The 20,725-nt window shown below is 42.3% G+C and overlaps 3 protein-coding genes and 1 pseudogene across 3 annotated transcripts; 3 read left to right on the top strand and 1 right to left on the bottom strand.

Annotated features, from left to right (window-relative positions):
• The first annotated feature begins 325 nt into the window (after positions 1-325).
• LOC143869469 (uncharacterized) lies at positions 326-1,851 on the top strand. The gene is made up of 2 exons (XM_077376268.1): positions 326-703; positions 1,231-1,851. Exons 1-2 carry the CDS (start codon positions 326-328, stop codon positions 1,849-1,851), a joined length of 999 nt encoding a protein of 332 aa, XP_077232383.1.
• A 5,517-nt stretch (positions 1,852-7,368) lies between these two features.
• On the top strand, positions 7,369-8,894 carry LOC143869470 (uncharacterized). The gene is made up of 2 exons (XM_077376269.1): positions 7,369-7,746; positions 8,274-8,894. The coding sequence occupies exons 1-2, from the start codon at positions 7,369-7,371 to the stop codon at positions 8,892-8,894; spliced, it is 999 nt and encodes a 332-aa protein (XP_077232384.1).
• A 5,521-nt stretch (positions 8,895-14,415) lies between these two features.
• Positions 14,416-15,941, top strand: LOC143869472 (uncharacterized). Its single transcript, XM_077376270.1, has 2 exons — positions 14,416-14,793; positions 15,321-15,941. Exons 1-2 carry the CDS (start codon positions 14,416-14,418, stop codon positions 15,939-15,941), a joined length of 999 nt encoding a protein of 332 aa, XP_077232385.1.
• Positions 15,942-16,640: 699 nt separating this feature from the next.
• On the bottom strand, positions 16,641-20,184 carry LOC143869473 (uncharacterized; annotated as a pseudogene).
• Positions 20,185-20,725: the final 541 nt, after the last annotated feature.

The following is a 20,725-nucleotide window of genomic DNA, read 5'->3' on the forward strand; positions in this document are numbered from 1 at the left end:
ATCAAAAGTGTTTGGAATTAACATATCAGATGAGGATTTAGAGGGTTTGGCAGGTATAATGGGTTGCTCGGTGGATTCTCTACCCTCTACTTATCTAGGTCTACCGCTGGGAGTAGGCGAACGATGGTGTTGAAGGGGTGAAGACTCACCTTGATTAAGGCGCTGTTGGCAAACATTCCAGTTTATAAGCTATCGGTCTGCAAATTCCCAACGAGTATTATCTCAAGAATTGAAAAGATCCAAAGGTGATTTCTATGGGAAGGGGGCAAATGATAAAAAATAAATCCCTTTGGTCAATTGGGAGGAAGTATGGAAACCCGTTAAGATGGGAGGCCTTGGTATTAGGTGCATTAAGGGGACAAACCAAGCACTCCTAGGAAAGTGGTTATGGAGATATGGTGAGGGTCTTAACCTATGGGCAAAGGTCATTGCAAGCAAATATGGGTCTTGTAATGGTCATTGGGATACGGAAGATAAATTCAGAAAACCAGGTAGAATTATTTGGAGGGATGTACTGTGCTATAAAGCAAAGTTCGTGGAAGGTATTAAATTCAGAGTTTATGAAGGGGACAAGGTCAGATTCTGGTGGGATAAGTGGTGTACAGAAGATCCTCTGAAAGATCTATTTCCACAGGTGTTTGCTTTAGCAAGGGACAAGGAGGTTATGGTTAAAGAATGTTTCAGCAAGATAGACTCCATAGTGGTATGGTCTCCAGCATTCAGAAGGAATTTTTTTTATAGGGAACTGGAAGCAGTTGGACGATTTGTTCAGATTTTGAAAGGATGTTACATATGGGGAAGATAAAATAATTTGTCTGCAACTCAGATGGGGAATTCTCGGTAAAATCTTTCTATCACCATCTTCTACCTTGCCTTGGTACCTCTAAAGTAGGCAAAGGTGTGGACTATTCAAGCACCGCTGAGGGTATGTCTATTTGGATGGACGGCAATCCTTCAGAGAATTCAGACCATTGACTTCCTTAGACAAAGGAAGATGTGGTTCATCGATTATTGTGCCCTATGTATCGAGGCAGGGGAATCTATGGATCATCTTTTAATTCACTGCAAACTCGCATCTAAGGTATGGGGTAGAGTATTGAGTAGATTCGGAATATCTTGGGTGTTCCTGTCTTTGCTTATGGAGTTATTTGACTGTTGGAATATGGCACCAGGGAAATGGAAAGGTAAAATTCTCTGGCAAGTATCCTTCTTATTTGGGTATTATGGAAGGAACGTAATGCAAGGATTTTTAAGGGTTGCACTAAGGGAACCCAATACCTTTTCAACAAGGTTATTGCAATCACTATCTCATGGGTCAAATCGTTAGAACTATTCAGATTTGTATCAACATACGACTTATGGCACGAGTGGACAGAGATATGTACCGCATCTACCAATAATCCTAACGTGGTACAAGCATGGTCCCCTGCGCCTCAAGGGATCCTCAAATTGAATTTTGATGGCTCCAGTTTGGGTCCTGCAGGCATCGGTGGACTTCTAAGAGATGAAAACGGGGATGTCATTTGGGCTTTTAGTGGGCCAATAGGAGTGGCAGGTTCAAATGAGGTAGAAGTTCAAGCTATTTACCAAGGAATCTGTTTTTTGCAAAGCGAAGACTTGAATAGGGTGGAGATAGAAGGGGACTCTCTCAATGTCATAAGGTGGGTAAGAGAAAAACATCTGGTGCTTTGGAGGTTTGCAGCTCTTTTTGATGAGATTCAAGACAGGGTAGGATCCTCTTCGATATCTTTCAATCATATAAGGCGAACGGCGAACGGAGAGGCAAATAAGCTTGCTAGAGAGCGGGTTCATATGGAGAGAGTGGAGCTATTTGACTTTCTCCCTCCATAGTTGCGAGTGTTATTGTTGTATTTTTTCTGTTTTGTTTTAGTCTCTATTTGCCTTTTCATTGTATATTTTCGAGTCCTTCTCGGTCTTATTTTTCTTCAATGAATTCATCCTTACCATTCAAAAACACGGCTTAAGCTTTTGGGTAATTGGTTGTTTTACAAGAATTACTAGATTTATGTAGGAGATAAACCCATCATTCAAACATACACCGAGGTCTAGATGAACTAGCAAAGCAGGGTGTGGAAAGATTGGAGCTTGTAATTGGACTCATTTCGATTATGGTCATTAGGGTAAATTGTTCTTGAGACATATTAAAAGGGGACAATTCATACCTCTTGTTGTTCTTTGTTTGTAGTCTTCATCTACTCTGTTGATCCTTTTCTACATCTAAATATTAAATCCTACATTTAGACACTTCGGATGAATACAGAAACACCAATATCTGGGAAAAAATATTAATATCCAATAGAAATTTATGTAATCCATAGTAATACATGCCATTTGGCAAAAAAGCCAGCAAGGATCCACATGCCACAAATAATAATCAGATAATTCATCAAAGACATAACCTATTTATAGTTCTACTCAGGGTTGTTTGTCTTTTATGTAATCCTATCTTATGATAATAAATAAATAAGTGTTATTCGATTGGAGATAGTATCAGAGCAAAGGTCTTGGTTTCAAAACTCCTTGATATTAAAAATCCACCTATAATGGCCAATCCAAAAGAGGGGCCACATGTGCCACGTGTAGGCCAACCCTAAAAAGAGGGGCCACACGTGAGGGGGAGTGTTGAAGTATCAATGATTAAATAATAACAAATGGCTAAAGCTTTCGATGATCTTTCTGTTAGATGTATGCATATGCCTAAGGGCATAGTGGTCCTTTGTAATATTCTCTCTTTATATAAATACATTAGTGAGGGGGCGTTTTCCCTAACTCACTTTCTTCCTCTCCATCTCCATTCTTTCTCCTCAACATGGAATCAGAGCCCTAGGGTGTTGATCCCCTAGGGACCACCATCAACACCAGCATCACCTCTCTCCCTCGCCCCCCCCCCCCCCCCACATCTCCACTCGCCCTACCCCCCACCCCCACGCCCACTTCCCATGCCTCTTCTCCACCCGACCATCCCCCACTCCTGTCTCCATCCCCGTAATCCCCCCCTCCCTCCCGTACGACCCTCTTCCCCCAGACACACACACACCCCACGCCGCCCCCCGACATCGTAACCCCCCTCCCTCCCGACGCCGTAAGCCCCATCTCCACTCCCTCCACCCTTCGTAACACCACCGCCCCTCCACCCCCTCTACCTCTCTCTCCCGACCTCCCCCCCCCTCTCACTCTCTCTCTCTCTCTCTCCTTACACATTACATACACACACACACACACTTCCCTTCAAAAACCCTACCATTTTCTTTTCCTCATGTATTAGATCTTCTCACCCTCCCTTCTCTTCCTTTCGCGCTCCGACTCCTTGTCGCTCCTTTCTGATTTTGAGGTTCTCTCATGTCTCGTTCATCTCTTCTTTACCCTCGGAGCCGCGATCTCTTCTCTTGACACCTTTCGTCGTCGCTTATCGCCGTTGGGCCTCGTAGCTTCATTTTCTACACATGTATTCCCCCATCATTGAGGATCCCTTTCTCGGACAACCTTTTGTGGCTCATGCCCCTCAGCCTCGCACATCCTCTTCTTCGTATAGTCCCTCACCTTCGGCGGATGGTTCATTTCCACCCATGAGCACAATCAAGCTCAACGGTTCTAATTACTTGAATTGGAAAGTGGTTGTGGAGACTTATCTCATTGCTAGGGGAGAGGTATCTTTTATCCGTCGTGATCCTCCTGCTACCACTGACCCCACTTATGAGAAGTGGGAAGAGGATGATGCTCTTATTCGTACTCTTCTCTAGCAGAGTATGACCACTCAGATTGCGGGTACTATGATGCACCTTCCGACTTCCTAACAGATTTGGGATCACACTGTTGTCCTCTATTCTGGGGTGGGCAACTTCACCCGCATCTATGCCACCTATTCACAGTGGTGCATCTTCGGCATGGTTACACTCCCCTTTCTACCTACTATAGCCAGTTTATCTACCATTGCAAGCAGTTGGATGTTCTTATGTCTCTTACCACTGATCTGACTACGGCCGCCCAGCAGCATGATCAGGTTTGTGTTGTTCACTTTCTAGAGACTTTGGGCCCTGAATTCCTGCCTCTTCGACAGCAGATTTTTGGATCCGGCACTATGCCTTCCCTTCACGAGGTATACTTGTGTGCCCAGCAGTGTCTTCTTGGTGATTATATGCACCTTTGTTGATAGCACTGTGACAACGGCATATGGAGTTAGTGATCGTGGTATCCGTGGTGGTGGCATCTTTGCTCGTGGTTGTGGCCATGATTCTAGCCGAGGTGGACGCCCCCGTCCCTATTGCTCTCATTATCGACAAGAGTGCTATTATCTTGAGACATGCTACACTCTGCACCTAGAGCTACGTGCCTCCACTGAGCCTCGTTTTGCCGCTCTCCACCTTTCAACACCGGATGCTTCAGACTCCTTGGCCACTTCCTCTCAGTCAGGCCCTGCCCCTATTGCTAATGGGGTCTTCCTCTCTCGTGCCGACTATGATGAGTTACAACACCTCAAGTTGACCAGCCACACCCGAGTGCTGGTTTCGCTCAGCCAGGTAGCTCCCCTGCATCTCTTCTTAGTAGCTCTAGCTCCTGGATCATTGATTCCGGAGCCTCCAATCATATGATAGGTACTTCTTCTTCCCTTAATTCGTTTCGTCCTCTTTATTCTCAGTCTATTACGCTTGCTGATGGGAGCTCTAATCATATCTCTGGTGTTGGGAGCATTTACCCTCGCCCTAGCCTCACACAGTCCTCCGTCTTATTTGTTCTGAAATCCACTTTTAGCTTGCTTTCAGTCAGTCAGCTTACTAAACATCTTAACTGCTCTGTCTCATTTTATCCCTCTTATTGTCTATTTTAGGATCTCTCGACTGGGAGGACGATTGGCTCGGGCCGTGAGGTGGATAGGCCTTATCATCTGGATTGTGGCCCTCCCCATGCCATTTTGCACAGCTCCATCGACGCCTATTAGTGGCATTGTCGTCTTGGTCATCCTTGTCTTCAGCGTTTACGGCGGACCTCTATTATTTCTTCATCTGTTCTGTCTTTTCAATACGAGGCCTGTGAACTTGGAAAACACCATTATGTGTCCTTCCTTCTATGCCTGTTAGCCGGGCCTCACACTCTTTTGATTAAGTGCATCCACATGTATGGGGTCCTGTGCGAACTACCTCTATCGTTGGACATTGATATTTTGTTGTCTTTATTGATGATTATTCTCGAATAACTTTGCTTTACTTACTAAAGAATCGTTCAGAAGTTTTCTCTGTTTTTCGTACTTTTCATGCATAAGTTACCCATCAATTTAATTGTACACTCAAATGTTTGTGCACTGATAAATCAAGAACCTTGTTTTGAATTTTTCTTTTATTTTATGCCCCAAATATATACAAACATATTTTCTTGATGAAAAGTATTATTGACTATAATCAAAAATTTCCAGGGCATTGTTTTTGAAAGATTAGGGCTCTGCGTGTGATCTTTATGTGGTTTTAGGCTGTTTTTTCATATAAAATCAGCATGCAATAATTTCAGTTTTTTAATTAATTCATTATATATTTTTCGTATGGTGTGTACATGTTACTATTCACAGAGAATGTATTTTTTTCTAAAAATCAGCACATAAATGCTACAAACATTAAGAGTATCTTTTGGTTAAAACAGCCCATATATGTTATAGAATATATATTGTAAAATCGTTTTCAATGAGAGTGAGGATTAGAATATGTAAGAAGATTTTTTACGCCTATCTTTTCAATAAAAACAGCCCCTAAACAACGAATATGCACCCAAATATATGTGTAAACCAAGATAATTAAGAGTCCTAACAATAAAAGAAAGGAGGAATGTGGGAGGGCTAGTGAAGAAGAAATTGAGGAAGCCGGTCTCCTAAAAGAAGAGCATTGTCATTTTGTTATTCAAGAGATTTCATGGAGGCAGAAATCTAGAGTGAAATGGTTGAAAGAGGGAGATAAAAATACGGCCTATTTCCATGCTATGGCTAGCTTGAGAGGGGAATGGGATCGAAGCGCTAAGGGTCAATGAAGAGATTGGCGAGGATAAGGAGAAAATTACCAAAGAAATTGTTGACTTTTATCAGGGTTTATATTCTGTTGAGGATGTGGTCCGTCGTTACCCGGAGGGGGGTCGCTTTCGACATTTTGTCCGAAGAGGACCGCATGGCCCTGGAGCGACCATTTGCGGAAGAGGAGATTGAGAAAGGGCTATTCTTGCTAGTTAGAGACAACGCACCGAGCCCAGATGATTTTTGTTTGGCATTCTTCCAAGAGTGTTGAGGATATGTGAAAAGGGATATTTTGACTTTCTTCGAAGAATTCTATCGCGTTATGGAGTTAGACAGAGGCACAGGAGCCACATTCATCTCATTAGTGCCAAAAGTAAAAGGTGGACATGTCTCAGACTTTAGGCCTATTAGTCTAGTCGGCTGCTTATATAAGGTGCTAGCTAAGGTGCATGCTGAAAGAATTAAAAAGGTGCTCCCTAAACTAATTTCACCTACACAATGCGCTTTCATCAATGAGGGGCAAATTGTGGATTGCTACTTGATTGCCAACGAGACAATTGACTATAATGCCAAAATGGAGATGGTTAGAATCGTATGTATGCTTGACGTGGAGAAAGCCTATGATAGGGTCGAGTGGCAGTATCTAGACTATTTGTTTGGTCGTATGGGCTTCGGTAGTAAATGGAGATTGTGGATGAATACATGTATCTCATCAGCTTGGTTTTCAGTGATAGTCAATGGGTCCCCTAAAGGTTTTTTCAAGTCATCCAGAGGGTTGAGACAAGGTGATCCCCTTTCTCCTTTTCTCTTTGTGATAGCAGCAGAAACGTTAAGCAGATTAATGGAAAAAGGAAAGCAAGAAGATTTAATCAGTAGATTTATAGTGGAGGAGGCTCGGCTGGATATCTCTTATCTGCAATTTGCAGACGACACTCTTTTTATTCAGCTCCTCAGATCTTATCAGGGTGGCGAATCTGAAAGCGATAATCAGATGCTATGAAATGATCACAGGTCAAAGAACAAATTTCCATAAATCAAAAGTGTTTGGAATTAACATATCAGATGAGGATTTAGAGGGTTTGGCAGGTATAATGGGTTGCTCGGTGGATTCTCTACCCTCTACTTATCTAGGTCTACCGCTGGGAGTAGGCGAACGATGGTGTTGAAGGGGTGAAGACTCACCTTGATTAAGGCGCTGTTGGCAAACATTCCAGTTTATAAGCTATCGGTCTGCAAATTCCCAACGAGTATTATCTCAAGAATTGAAAAGATCCAAAGGTGATTTCTATGGGAAGGGGGCAAATGATAAAAAATAAATCCCTTTGGTCAATTGGGAGGAAGTATGGAAACCCGTTAAGATGGGAGGCCTTGGTATTAGGTGCATTAAGGGGACAAACCAAGCACTCCTAGGAAAGTGGTTATGGAGATATGGTGAGGGTCTTAACCTATGGGCAAAGGTCATTGCAAGCAAATATGGGTCTTGTAATGGTCATTGGGATACGGAAGATAAATTCAGAAAACCAGGTAGAATTATTTGGAGGGATGTACTGTGCTATAAAGCAAAGTTCGTGGAAGGTATTAAATTCAGAGTTTATGAAGGGGACAAGGTCAGATTCTGGTGGGATAAGTGGTGTACAGAAGATCCTCTGAAAGATCTATTTCCACAGGTGTTTGCTTTAGCAAGGGACAAGGAGGTTATGGTTAAAGAATGTTTCAGCAAGATAGACTCCATAGTGGTATGGTCTCCAGCATTCAGAAGGAATTTTTTTTATAGGGAACTGGAAGCAGTTGGACGATTTGTTCAGATTTTGAAAGGATGTTACATATGGGGAAGATAAAATAATTTGTCTGCAACTCAGATGGGGAATTCTCGGTAAAATCTTTCTATCACCATCTTCTACCTTGCCTTGGTACCTCTAAAGTAGGCAAAGGTGTGGACTATTCAAGCACCGCTGAGGGTATGTCTATTTGGATGGACGGCAATCCTTCAGAGAATTCAGACCATTGACTTCCTTAGACAAAGGAAGATGTGGTTCATCGATTATTGTGCCCTATGTATCGAGGCAGGGGAATCTATGGATCATCTTTTAATTCACTGCAAACTCGCATCTAAGGTATGGGGTAGAGTATTGAGTAGATTCGGAATATCTTGGGTGTTCCTGTCTTTGCTTATGGAGTTATTTGACTGTTGGAATATGGCACCAGGGAAATGGAAAGGTAAAATTCTCTGGCAAGTATCCTTCTTATTTGGGTATTATGGAAGGAACGTAATGCAAGGATTTTTAAGGGTTGCACTAAGGGAACCCAATACCTTTTCAACAAGGTTATTGCAATCACTATCTCATGGGTCAAATCGTTAGAACTATTCAGATTTGTATCAACATACGACTTATGGCACGAGTGGACAGAGATATGTACCGCATCTACCAATAATCCTAACGTGGTACAAGCATGGTCCCCTGCGCCTCAAGGGATCCTCAAATTGAATTTTGATGGCTCCAGTTTGGGTCCTGCAGGCATCGGTGGACTTCTAAGAGATGAAAACGGGGATGTCATTTGGGCTTTTAGTGGGCCAATAGGAGTGGCAGGTTCAAATGAGGTAGAAGTTCAAGCTATTTACCAAGGAATCTGTTTTTTGCAAAGCGAAGACTTGAATAGGGTGGAGATAGAAGGGGACTCTCTCAATGTCATAAGGTGGGTAAGAGAAAAACATCTGGTGCTTTGGAGGTTTGCAGCTCTTTTTGATGAGATTCAAGACAGGGTAGGATCCTCTTCGATATCTTTCAATCATATAAGGCGAACGGCGAACGGAGAGGCAAATAAGCTTGCTAGAGAGCGGGTTCATATGGAGAGAGTGGAGCTATTTGACTTTCTCCCTCCATAGTTGCGAGTGTTATTGTTGTATTTTTTCTGTTTTGTTTTAGTCTCTATTTGCCTTTTCATTGTATATTTTCGAGTCCTTCTCGGTCTTATTTTTCTTCAATGAATTCATCCTTACCATTCAAAAACACGGCTTAAGCTTTTGGGTAATTGGTTGTTTTACAAGAATTACTAGATTTATGTAGGAGATAAACCCATCATTCAAACATACACCGAGGTCTAGATGAACTAGCAAAGCAGGGTGTGGAAAGATTGGAGCTTGTAATTGGACTCATTTCGATTATGGTCATTAGGGTAAATTGTTCTTGAGACATATTAAAAGGGGACAATTCATACCTCTTGTTGTTCTTTGTTTGTAGTCTTCATCTACTCTGTTGATCCTTTTCTACATCTAAATATTAAATCCTACATTTAGACACTTCGGATGAATACAGAAACACCAATATCTGGGAAAAAATATTAATATCCAATAGAAATTTATGTAATCCATAGTAATACATGCCATTTGGCAAAAAAGCCAGCAAGGATCCACATGCCACAAATAATAATCAGATAATTCATCAAAGACATAACCTATTTATAGTTCTACTCAGGGTTGTTTGTCTTTTATGTAATCCTATCTTATGATAATAAATAAATAAGTGTTATTCGATTGGAGATAGTATCAGAGCAAAGGTCTTGGTTTCAAAACTCCTTGATATTAAAAATCCACCTATAATGGCCAATCCAAAAGAGGGGCCACATGTGCCACGTGTAGGCCAACCCTAAAAAGAGGGGCCACACGTGAGGGGGAGTGTTGAAGTATCAATGATTAAATAATAACAAATGGCTAAAGCTTTCGATGATCTTTCTGTTAGATGTATGCATATGCCTAAGGGCATAGTGGTCCTTTGTAATATTCTCTCTTTATATAAATACATTAGTGAGGGGGCGTTTTCCCTAACTCACTTTCTTCCTCTCCATCTCCATTCTTTCTCCTCAACATGGAATCAGAGCCCTAGGGTGTTGATCCCCTAGGGACCACCATCAACACCAGCATCACCTCTCTCCCTCGCCCCCCCCCCCCCCCCCCCCACATCTCCACTCGCCCTACCCCCCACCCCCACGCCCACTTCCCATGCCTCTTCTCCACCCGACCATCCCCCACTCCTGTCTCCATCCCCGTAATCCCCCCCTCCCTCCCGTACGACCCTCTTCCCCCAGACACACACACACCCCACGCCGCCCCCCGACATCGTAACCCCCCTCCCTCCCGACGCCGTAAGCCCCATCTCCACTCCCTCCACCCTTCGTAACACCACCGCCCCCCCCCCCGACCAACCCCCCCCCCCCCCCCCTCTCTCTCTCTCTCTCTCTCTCTCTCTCTCTCTCTCTTACACATACACACACACACACACACTTCCCTTCAAAACCCTACCATTTTCTTTTCCTCATGTATTAGATCTTCTCACCCTCCCTTCTCTTCCTTTCGCGGCTCCGACTCCTTGTCGCTCCTTTCTGATTTTGAGGTTCTCTCATGTCTCGTTCATCTCTTCTTTACCCTCGGAGCCGCGATCTCTTCTCTTGACACCTTTCGTCGTCGCTTATCGCCGTTGGGCCTCGTAGCTTCATTTTCTACACATGTATTCCCCCATCATTGAGGATCCCTTTCTCGGACAACCTTTTGTGGCTCATGCCCCTCAGCCTCGCACATCCTCTTCTTCGTATAGTCCCTCACCTTCGGCGGATGGTTCATTTCCACCCATGAGCACAATCAAGCTCAACGGTTCTAATTACTTGAATTGGAAAGTGGTTGTGGAGACTTATCTCATTGCTAGGGGAGAGGTATCTTTTATCCGTCGTGATCCTCCTGCTACCACTGACCCCACTTATGAGAAGTGGGAAGAGGATGATGCTCTTATTCGTACTCTTCTCTAGCAGAGTATGACCACTCAGATTGCGGGTACTATGATGCACCTTCCGACTTCCTAACAGATTTGGGATCACACTGTTGTCCTCTATTCTGGGGTGGGCAACTTCACCCGCATCTATGCCACCTATTCACAGTGGTGCATCTTCGGCATGGTTACACTCCCCTTTCTACCTACTATAGCCAGTTTATCTACCATTGCAAGCAGTTGGATGTTCTTATGTCTCTTACCACTGATCTGACTACGGCCGCCCAGCAGCATGATCAGGTTTGTGTTGTTCACTTTCTAGAGACTTTGGGCCCTGAATTCCTGCCTCTTCGACAGCAGATTTTTGGATCCGGCACTATGCCTTCCCTTCACGAGGTATACTTGTGTGCCCAGCAGTGTCTTCTTGGTGATTATATGCACCTTTGTTGATAGCACTGTGACAACGGCATATGGAGTTAGTGATCGTGGTATCCGTGGTGGTGGCATCTTTGCTCGTGGTTGTGGCCATGATTCTAGCCGAGGTGGACGCCCCCGTCCCTATTGCTCTCATTATCGACAAGAGTGCTATTATCTTGAGACATGCTACACTCTGCACCTAGAGCTACGTGCCTCCACTGAGCCTCGTTTTGGCCGCTCTCCACCTTTCAACACCGGATGCTTCAGACTCCTTGGCCACTTCCTCTCAGTCAGGCCCTGCCCCTATTGCTAATGGGGTCTTCCTCTCTCGTGCCGACTATGATGAGTTACAACACCTCAAGTTGACCAGCCACACCCGAGTGCTGGTTTCGCTCAGCCAGGTAGCTCCCCTGCATCTCTTCTTAGTAGCTCTAGCTCCTGGATCATTGATTCCGGAGCCTCCAATCATATGATAGGTACTTCTTCTTCCCTTAATTCGTTTCGTCCTCTTTATTCTCAGTCTATTACGCTTGCTGATGGGAGCTCTAATCATATCTCTGGTGTTGGGAGCATTTACCCTCGCCCTAGCCTCACACAGTCCTCCGTCTTATTTGTTCTGAAATCCACTTTTAGCTTGCTTTCAGTCAGTCAGCTTACTAAACATCTTAACTGCTCTGTCTCATTTTATCCCTCTTATTGTCTATTTTAGGATCTCTCGACTGGGAGGACGATTGGCTCGGGCCGTGAGGTGGATAGGCCTTATCATCTGGATTGTGGCCCTCCCCATGCCATTTTGCACAGCTCCATCGACGCCTATTAGTGGCATTGTCGTCTTGGTCATCCTTGTCTTCAGCGTTTACGGCGGACCTCTATTATTTCTTCATCTGTTCTGTCTTTTCAATACGAGGCCTGTGAACTTGGAAAACACCATTATGTGTCCTTCCTTCTATGCCTGTTAGCCGGGCCTCACACTCTTTTGATTAAGTGCATCCACATGTATGGGGTCCTGTGCGAACTACCTCTATCGTTGGACATTGATATTTTGTTGTCTTTATTGATGATTATTCTCGAATAACTTTGCTTTACTTACTAAAGAATCGTTCAGAAGTTTTCTCTGTTTTTCGTACTTTTCATGCATAAGTTACCCATCAATTTAATTGTACACTCAAATGTTTGTGCACTGATAAATCAAGAACCTTGTTTTGAATTTTTCTTTTATTTTATGCCCCAAATATATACAAACATATTTTCTTGATGAAAAGTATTATTGACTATAATCAAAAATTTCCAGGGCATTGTTTTTGAAAGATTAGGGCTCTGCGTGTGATCTTTATGTGGTTTTAGGCTGTTTTTTCATATAAAATCAGCATGCAATAATTTCAGTTTTTTAATTAATTCATTATATATTTTTCGTATGGTGTGTACATGTTACTATTCACAGAGAATGTATTTTTTTCTAAAAATCAGCACATAAATGCTACAAACATTAAGAGTATCTTTTGGTTAAAACAGCCCATATATGTTATAGAATATATATTGTAAAATCGTTTTCAATGAGAGTGAGGATTAGAATATGTAAGAAGATTTTTTACGCCTATCTTTTCAATAAAAACAGCCCCTAAACAACGAATATGCACCCAAATATATGTGTAAACCAAGATAATTAAGAGTCCTAACAATAAAAGAAAGGAGGAATGTGGGAGGGCTAGTGAAGAAGAAATTGAGGAAGCCGGTCTCCTAAAAGAAGAGCATTGTCATTTTGTTATTCAAGAGATTTCATGGAGGCAGAAATCTAGAGTGAAATGGTTGAAAGAGGGAGATAAAAATACGGCCTATTTCCATGCTATGGCTAGCTTGAGAGGGGAATGGGATCGAAGCGCTAAGGGTCAATGAAGAGATTGGCGAGGATAAGGAGAAAATTACCAAAGAAATTGTTGACTTTTATCAGGGTTTATATTCTGTTGAGGATGTGGTCCGTCGTTACCCGGAGGGGGGTCGCTTTCGACATTTTGTCCGAAGAGGACCGCATGGCCCTGGAGCGACCATTTGCGGAAGAGGAGATTGAGAAAGGGCTATTCTTGCTAGTTAGAGACAACGCACCGAGCCCAGATGATTTTTGTTTGGCATTCTTCCAAGAGTGTTGAGGATATGTGAAAAGGGATATTTTGACTTTCTTCGAAGAATTCTATCGCGTTATGGAGTTAGACAGAGGCACAGGAGCCACATTCATCTCATTAGTGCCAAAAGTAAAAGGTGGACATGTCTCAGACTTTAGGCCTATTAGTCTAGTCGGCTGCTTATATAAGGTGCTAGCTAAGGTGCATGCTGAAAGAATTAAAAAGGTGCTCCCTAAACTAATTTCACCTACACAATGCGCTTTCATCAATGAGGGGCAAATTGTGGATTGCTACTTGATTGCCAACGAGACAATTGACTATAATGCCAAAATGGAGATGGTTAGAATCGTATGTATGCTTGACGTGGAGAAAGCCTATGATAGGGTCGAGTGGCAGTATCTAGACTATTTGTTTGGTCGTATGGGCTTCGGTAGTAAATGGAGATTGTGGATGAATACATGTATCTCATCAGCTTGGTTTTCAGTGATAGTCAATGGGTCCCCTAAAGGTTTTTTCAAGTCATCCAGAGGGTTGAGACAAGGTGATCCCCTTTCTCCTTTTCTCTTTGTGATAGCAGCAGAAACGTTAAGCAGATTAATGGAAAAAGGAAAGCAAGAAGATTTAATCAGTAGATTTATAGTGGAGGAGGCTCGGCTGGATATCTCTTATCTGCAATTTGCAGACGACACTCTTTTTATTCAGCTCCTCAGATCTTATCAGGGTGGCGAATCTGAAAGCGATAATCAGATGCTATGAAATGATCACAGGTCAAAGAACAAATTTCCATAAATCAAAAGTGTTTGGAATTAACATATCAGATGAGGATTTAGAGGGTTTGGCAGGTATAATGGGTTGCTCGGTGGATTCTCTACCCTCTACTTATCTAGGTCTACCGCTGGGAGTAGGCGAACGATGGTGTTGAAGGGGTGAAGACTCACCTTGATTAAGGCGCTGTTGGCAAACATTCCAGTTTATAAGCTATCGGTCTGCAAATTCCCAACGAGTATTATCTCAAGAATTGAAAAGATCCAAAGGTGATTTCTATGGGAAGGGGGCAAATGATAAAAAATAAATCCCTTTGGTCAATTGGGAGGAAGTATGGAAACCCGTTAAGATGGGAGGCCTTGGTATTAGGTGCATTAAGGGGACAAACCAAGCACTCCTAGGAAAGTGGTTATGGAGATATGGTGAGGGTCTTAACCTATGGGCAAAGGTCATTGCAAGCAAATATGGGTCTTGTAATGGTCATTGGGATACGGAAGATAAATTCAGAAAACCAGGTAGAATTATTTGGAGGGATGTACTGTGCTATAAAGCAAAGTTCGTGGAAGGTATTAAATTCAGAGTTTATGAAGGGGACAAGGTCAGATTCTGGTGGGATAAGTGGTGTACAGAAGATCCTCTGAAAGATCTATTTCCACAGGTGTTTGCTTTAGCAAGGGACAAGGAGGTTATGGTTAAAGAATGTTTCAGCAAGATAGACTCCATAGTGGTATGGTCTCCAGCATTCAGAAGGAATTTTTTTTATAGGGAACTGGAAGCAGTTGGACGATTTGTTCAGATTTTGAAAGGATGTTACATATGGGGAAGATAAAATAATTTGTCTGCAACTCAGATGGGGAATTCTCGGTAAAATCTTTCTATCACCATCTTCTACCTTGCCTTGGTACCTCTAAAGTAGGCAAAGGTGTGGACTATTCAAGCACCGCTGAGGGTATGTCTATTTGGATGGACGGCAATCCTTCAGAGAATTCAGACCATTGACTTCCTTAGACAAAGGAAGATGTGGTTCATCGATTATTGTGCCCTATGTATCGAGGCAGGGGAATCTATGGATCATCTTTTAATTCACTGCAAACTCGCATCTAAGGTATGGGGTAGAGTATTGAGTAGATTCGGAATATCTTGGGTGTTCCTGTCTTTGCTTATGGAGTTATTTGACTGTTGGAATATGGCACCAGGGAAATGGAAAGGTAAAATTCTCTGGCAAGTATCCTTCTTATTTGGGTATTATGGAAGGAACGTAATGCAAGGATTTTTAAGGGTTGCACTAAGGGAACCCAATACCTTTTCAACAAGGTTATTGCAATCACTATCTCATGGGTCAAATCGTTAGAACTATTCAGATTTGTATCAACATACGACTTATGGCACGAGTGGACAGAGATATGTACCGCATCTACCAATAATCCTAACGTGGTACAAGCATGGTCCCCTGCGCCTCAAGGGATCCTCAAATTGAATTTTGATGGCTCCAGTTTGGGTCCTGCAGGCATCGGTGGACTTCTAAGAGATGAAAACGGGGATGTCATTTGGGCTTTTAGTGGGCCAATAGGAGTGGCAGGTTCAAATGAGGTAGAAGTTCAAGCTATTTACCAAGGAATCTGTTTTTTGCAAAGCGAAGACTTGAATAGGGTGGAGATAGAAGGGGACTCTCTCAATGTCATAAGGTGGGTAAGAGAAAAACATCTGGTGCTTTGGAGGTTTGCAGCTCTTTTTGATGAGATTCAAGACAGGGTAGGATCCTCTTCGATATCTTTCAATCATATAAGGCGAACGGCGAACGGAGAGGCAAATAAGCTTGCTAGAGAGCGGGTTCATATGGAGAGAGTGGAGCTATTTGACTTTCTCCCTCCATAGTTGCGAGTGTTATTGTTGTATTTTTTCTGTTTTGTTTTAGTCTCTATTTGCCTTTTCATTGTATATTTTCGAGTCCTTCTCGGTCTTATTTTTCTTCAATGAATTCATCCTTACCATTCAAAAACACGGCTTAAGCTTTTGGGTAATTGGTTGTTTTACAAGAATTACTAGATTTATGTAGGAGATAAACCCATCATTCAAACATACACCGAGGTCTAGATGAACTAGCAAAGCAGGGTGTGGAAAGATTGGAGCTTGTAATTGGACTCATTTCGATTATGGTCATTAGGGTAAATTGTTCTTGAGACATATTAAAAGGGGACAATTCATACCTCTTGTTGTTCTTTGTTTGTAGTCTTCATCTACTCTGTTGATCCTTTTCTACATCTAAATATTAAATCCTACATTTAGACACTTTGGATGAATACAGAAACACCAATATCTGGGAAAAAATATTAATATCCAATAGAAATTTATGTAATCCATAGTAATACATGCCATTTGGACATTGATTATCACCTTATCCTATCAACTAGCCCAATAATGAACTAAGTAGAGCTAGGTGAAGGTGAAGGAATTATTATGAGAAGATCAAGATGAGGCAACTGATAAATTTAGCTTAAAAATGAAACAGGTCCATAGTAATTTGTTGTGCGGTTCTGCAAAACTGCACTTCGTAATGCAAATTGCCATAACAAATTAAAAACAAGCATTTTCTAATTCAACAACATGAAATCAAGAAAAATTAATTGAATATATATCATTGATGTTGAACTATGTAAGGCAAGCATGGCAAGGGTGTAGCAGAAGTTTGTCTGAGATATGGATTCGACCGTTAGAAAGACACAACACCTTTCCTTTTGCCTTTTGGGAGGAACTTACGAATCATTTCTAGAAATTCATAATCTCGTCCACCTGACTTGATCAAGTCCAATAACATAGATCCAGTATCTTCATGTGCTGCAAAGCCTCTCTCAACTATTTCACTAAGAAGCTGCAGTGCCTTAAGGGTGTCATTTTTACGAAGAAGCCCACCCACTGATATTAAACGTGAACTCATTCGGTGAGCAACCCATTTCTTCCATTTGGAAAAACAATTCACTAACTTCCTGCAACATCCCTTCTTCACACAGGCCATTGATCATATTGTTATATGTCCTAACATTAAGCAACAATCCTTTGGCGAGAATGCTGTAAAAAGGATCCGTTGCAGCTTTAAGTTTACCAGATCTACACATACCATCAATAAGGATGTAGAAAATTTGGGTATCAGGTTCAAATCCACTGCTTTGCATGCCATGAAAAAGCTTTAGTGCCACATCAAGACATTGATTTTAGCACAGTCCATCCAAAAAATACTCTGTATGTGACAATATCTAAGCATTGACCATGACTTTGCATCTCATTGAAGAGATTTTGTGCAGCCACAACTCTCCCAACCTTGCAAAATCCATCTATAAAAGTGTTGTAAATAGCTATTGCAGGTTTCAATCCCTTCTGAAGCATTTCTCCAAAGAGCCGCATAGCCTCATCAACCCTAAACCGCTTGCAATAGCCATTGATCAATAACAAGTGCGTACCAATGAGAGGCTCATGACTGCTATTCACCATGAAATCAAAGAGGTCGATTGCCTCGTCCATTTGGCCCCTCAAGCAGTATCCATCCATCAATGTATTGTATGTGACAATGCCAGGCTTCTCACCTCTTTGAATCATTACTTCTAATAGTCCATAGGCTTTTGTCACCATTCCTTGTTTGCAGAGAACATTCGTTAGTATGCTGAAGGTCACATCACCTCTGCAGAACTTTCTCGACCCACCATTTCGTTAGACAACCCCAGGGCTTCTTCCCATCTGCTCGAATTGCAGAGGCCATGACTCAAGCAATTATAAGTGACAACATCCGGCAACATACTTTTGTGACCATTCCTCGTTTGCAAAGAGCATTCACTAGTATGTTGAAGGTTATCACATCCGGGGAAATCTCTCGACCCACCATTTCATTGAACAACCCTAGGGCTTCTTCCCACCTGTCCGAATTGCAGAGGCCGTGAATCAAGGAATTATAAGCGATAACATCTGGCAAAATTCCCTTACCAATTATTTCGGAAAAGAGGCTCATTGCGTCATCCATTTGGCCCATCAAGCAATATCCATCCATCAATGTATTGTATGTGATAATGTCAGGGTTTACGCCTTTTTGAATCATCACTTCCAACAGTCCATGTGCTTTTGTCACCATTCCTTGTTTGCAAAGAGCATTCGCTAGTATGTTGAAGGCTATCACATCCGGAGAAATCTCTCGACCCACCATTTCATTGAACAACCCTAGGGCTTCTTCCCATCTATCCGAATTGCAGAGGCCGTGAATCAAGGAATTACAAGTGACAGCATCCGGTGAAATGCCCTTACCAATCATTTCTGAAAAGAGGCTCATTGCTTTGTCCATTTGGCCCATCAAGCGGTATCGATCTATCAATGTATTGTATGTGATAATGTCAGGATTCACGCCTTTTTGAATCATCACTTCCAACAGTCCATGTGCTTTTGTGACCATTCCTTGTTTGCAAAGAGCATTCACTAGTATGTTGAAGATTATCACATTCGGAAAAATTTCTCGACTTATCATTTCATTGAACAACCCTAAGGCTTCTTCCCATCTGTCCGAATTGCAGAAGCCATGAATCAAGGAACCATAAGTGATAACATCCGGTGAAATACCCTTACCAATCATTTTGCAAAAGTAGCTCATTGCCTTGTCCATTTGGCCCATCAAGCGGTATCCATCCATCAATGTATTGTATGTGATAATGTTAGGGTTCATGCCTTTTTGAATCATCATTTCCAATAGGTCTTGCGCTTTTGTGACCATTCCTTGTCTGCAAAGTGCATTCACTAGTGTGCTAAATGTTATCACATCTGGCAAGATCTCTCGACCCACCATTTCATTGAACAACCCCACGGCTTCTTCCCACTTGGCCGAATTGCAAAGGCCATGAATCAAGGAATTATAAGTGATAACATTCGGCGAAATGCCCTTTTCAATCATTTCTAAGAAGAGGCTCATTGCCTTGTCCATTTGACCCGTTAAGCAGTATCCATCCATCAATGTACTGTATGTGACAATGTCCGGGTTCACGCCTTTTTGAATCATCACTTCCAACAATCCATGTGCTTTTGTCACCATTCCTTGTTTGCAAACAGCATTCACTAGTATGTTGAACATTATCACATCCGGCGAAATCTCTCGACCCGCCATTTCATTGAACAATCCTACGGCTTCCTCCCACCTGCCGGAATTGCAGAGACCATGAATCAAGGAACTATATGTGAAAACATCCGGCAAAATGCCTTTGCTAGCCATTTTTGAAAAGTGATTCATGGCCTCTTTAATAAGTCCTTTTTTGCAGAGAGCAGCAATGATTGTGTTATACACGAATGTATCAGGCCTACATCTTCCCTTCTCCATTTCTCTGAGAAACCCAATTGCCGAACTAGTATCTCCCATCTTGCAAAGCCCACCCACAAGAGTGCTGAATGTGACAGCATCCGGTTCATGACCACATTTCAGGACACCACCGAGAGTAGCGAAACCCAAGTCTATTCTATTCAAACAGCAATAAGAATTAACCAAAATGTTCAATGTACATATATTGGGATCCATTCCTACCGAATTCATCTTTCTACACAGACAAACCACAGTGGAATAATGTTTCATTCTGGCAAGAGCCCCCAACAGGTGATTAAAAGTCAAAATCGATGGGAAGGGTTTCATGGAAACCAAACGATCAAAGAAACCCAATGCATGCTTCAAAGTAATACCAGACCTTGATTTACACTGCTTCTTCACGAAATTTTCAAACTGGGTTTGGCTCCAGATATCCAAATTTGATTTATCATGGTGTATAATCTAAGAATGAGATAGTGTAGAAAGAGCAGGCAAGCGTGGAGACAGCGTACCCTTGTGATAAATCTGACCACCAAAACTTCTACTTGCAGCTTTTGTGGAAGAGGAAAAAGCAGCAGCAGAAGAAGCTCCCATCCCCATTAATCTTAGAACATTCTTATGCTATTTCTCTCAACAACATGTACATATCAAACCCCTAAAAACACCCACAGAACCCTAAACACCCACAGAGAGAGAGAGTGTGTGTGGGTGTGTGTGTGTGTGAGAGAGAGAGAGAGAGAGAGAGAGAGAGAGAGGATTCCATTAAATCCAAATGAACGGTGGAGATCATGTATACAGAGTGGGCCTTATCACTGTGTATCAAATAGACACTGATCTATGTAATAACCTTAGGTTGAATGTTGGATATGGGCTTAGCTATCAGAAGGCTATGTAACAAAAGTATTCAATTGGGCAGTGATAAATCGACTCCCCAAATGGATAAATCAACTCCCCATGTGTCTATCTCTCCTCTTTCTCTCTCTAACCTAGAGGATAGAGAAAGACACATGGGGAGTCGATTTATCAATTTGGGGAGTAGATTTACTCGTACACATATCTACGCAACCCTCTTTATCTATCTAAAGTTCGTTTTTCCTCGGCCTCAAAATTCCCACAGGCTCTCAACAGTCGATGAGAGAAGTTCAAAATAAAGAGGAGTGGTCAATATAAAAATTAAAAAAGTAAATAAGGTATGAAAATTTAGATGGGTCTGATAAAACGAGGCTTCTTGTTGGATCAAGGGCCTAAAATCAGCCGATCAAGCTATTCTTAACAATGTTTAGAGGGAGCTGATAAAATCGCCCCCTAAAGATCTCTATTCGCCAATCGCCACCCT

Source organism: Tasmannia lanceolata, unplaced genomic scaffold, assembly GCF_043159265.1.
Source record: "Tasmannia lanceolata isolate RefF3 unplaced genomic scaffold, GAP_Taslan_0.1 ptg001267l, whole genome shotgun sequence".
Classification (NCBI taxonomy): Eukaryota; Viridiplantae; Streptophyta; class Magnoliopsida; order Canellales; family Winteraceae; genus Tasmannia; species Tasmannia lanceolata.

What these genes read in the sequence shown, in the direction of transcription:
- LOC143869470 (XM_077376269.1), top strand. Translation starts at nt 7,369, where the DNA reads ATGGGAGGCCTTGGTATTAGGTGCATTAAGGGGACAAACCAAGCACTC. An exon ending in GCAAGATAGACTCCATAGTG is followed by an intron (nt 7,747 to 8,273) that starts GTATGGTCTCCA and finishes GTATTATGGAAG; the next exon opens with GAACGTAATGCAAGGATTTT.
- LOC143869469 (XM_077376268.1), top strand. Translation starts at nt 326, where the DNA reads ATGGGAGGCCTTGGTATTAGGTGCATTAAGGGGACAAACCAAGCACTC. An exon ending in GCAAGATAGACTCCATAGTG is followed by an intron (nt 704 to 1,230) that starts GTATGGTCTCCA and finishes GTATTATGGAAG; the next exon opens with GAACGTAATGCAAGGATTTT.
- LOC143869472 (XM_077376270.1), top strand. Translation starts at nt 14,416, where the DNA reads ATGGGAGGCCTTGGTATTAGGTGCATTAAGGGGACAAACCAAGCACTC. An exon ending in GCAAGATAGACTCCATAGTG is followed by an intron (nt 14,794 to 15,320) that starts GTATGGTCTCCA and finishes GTATTATGGAAG; the next exon opens with GAACGTAATGCAAGGATTTT.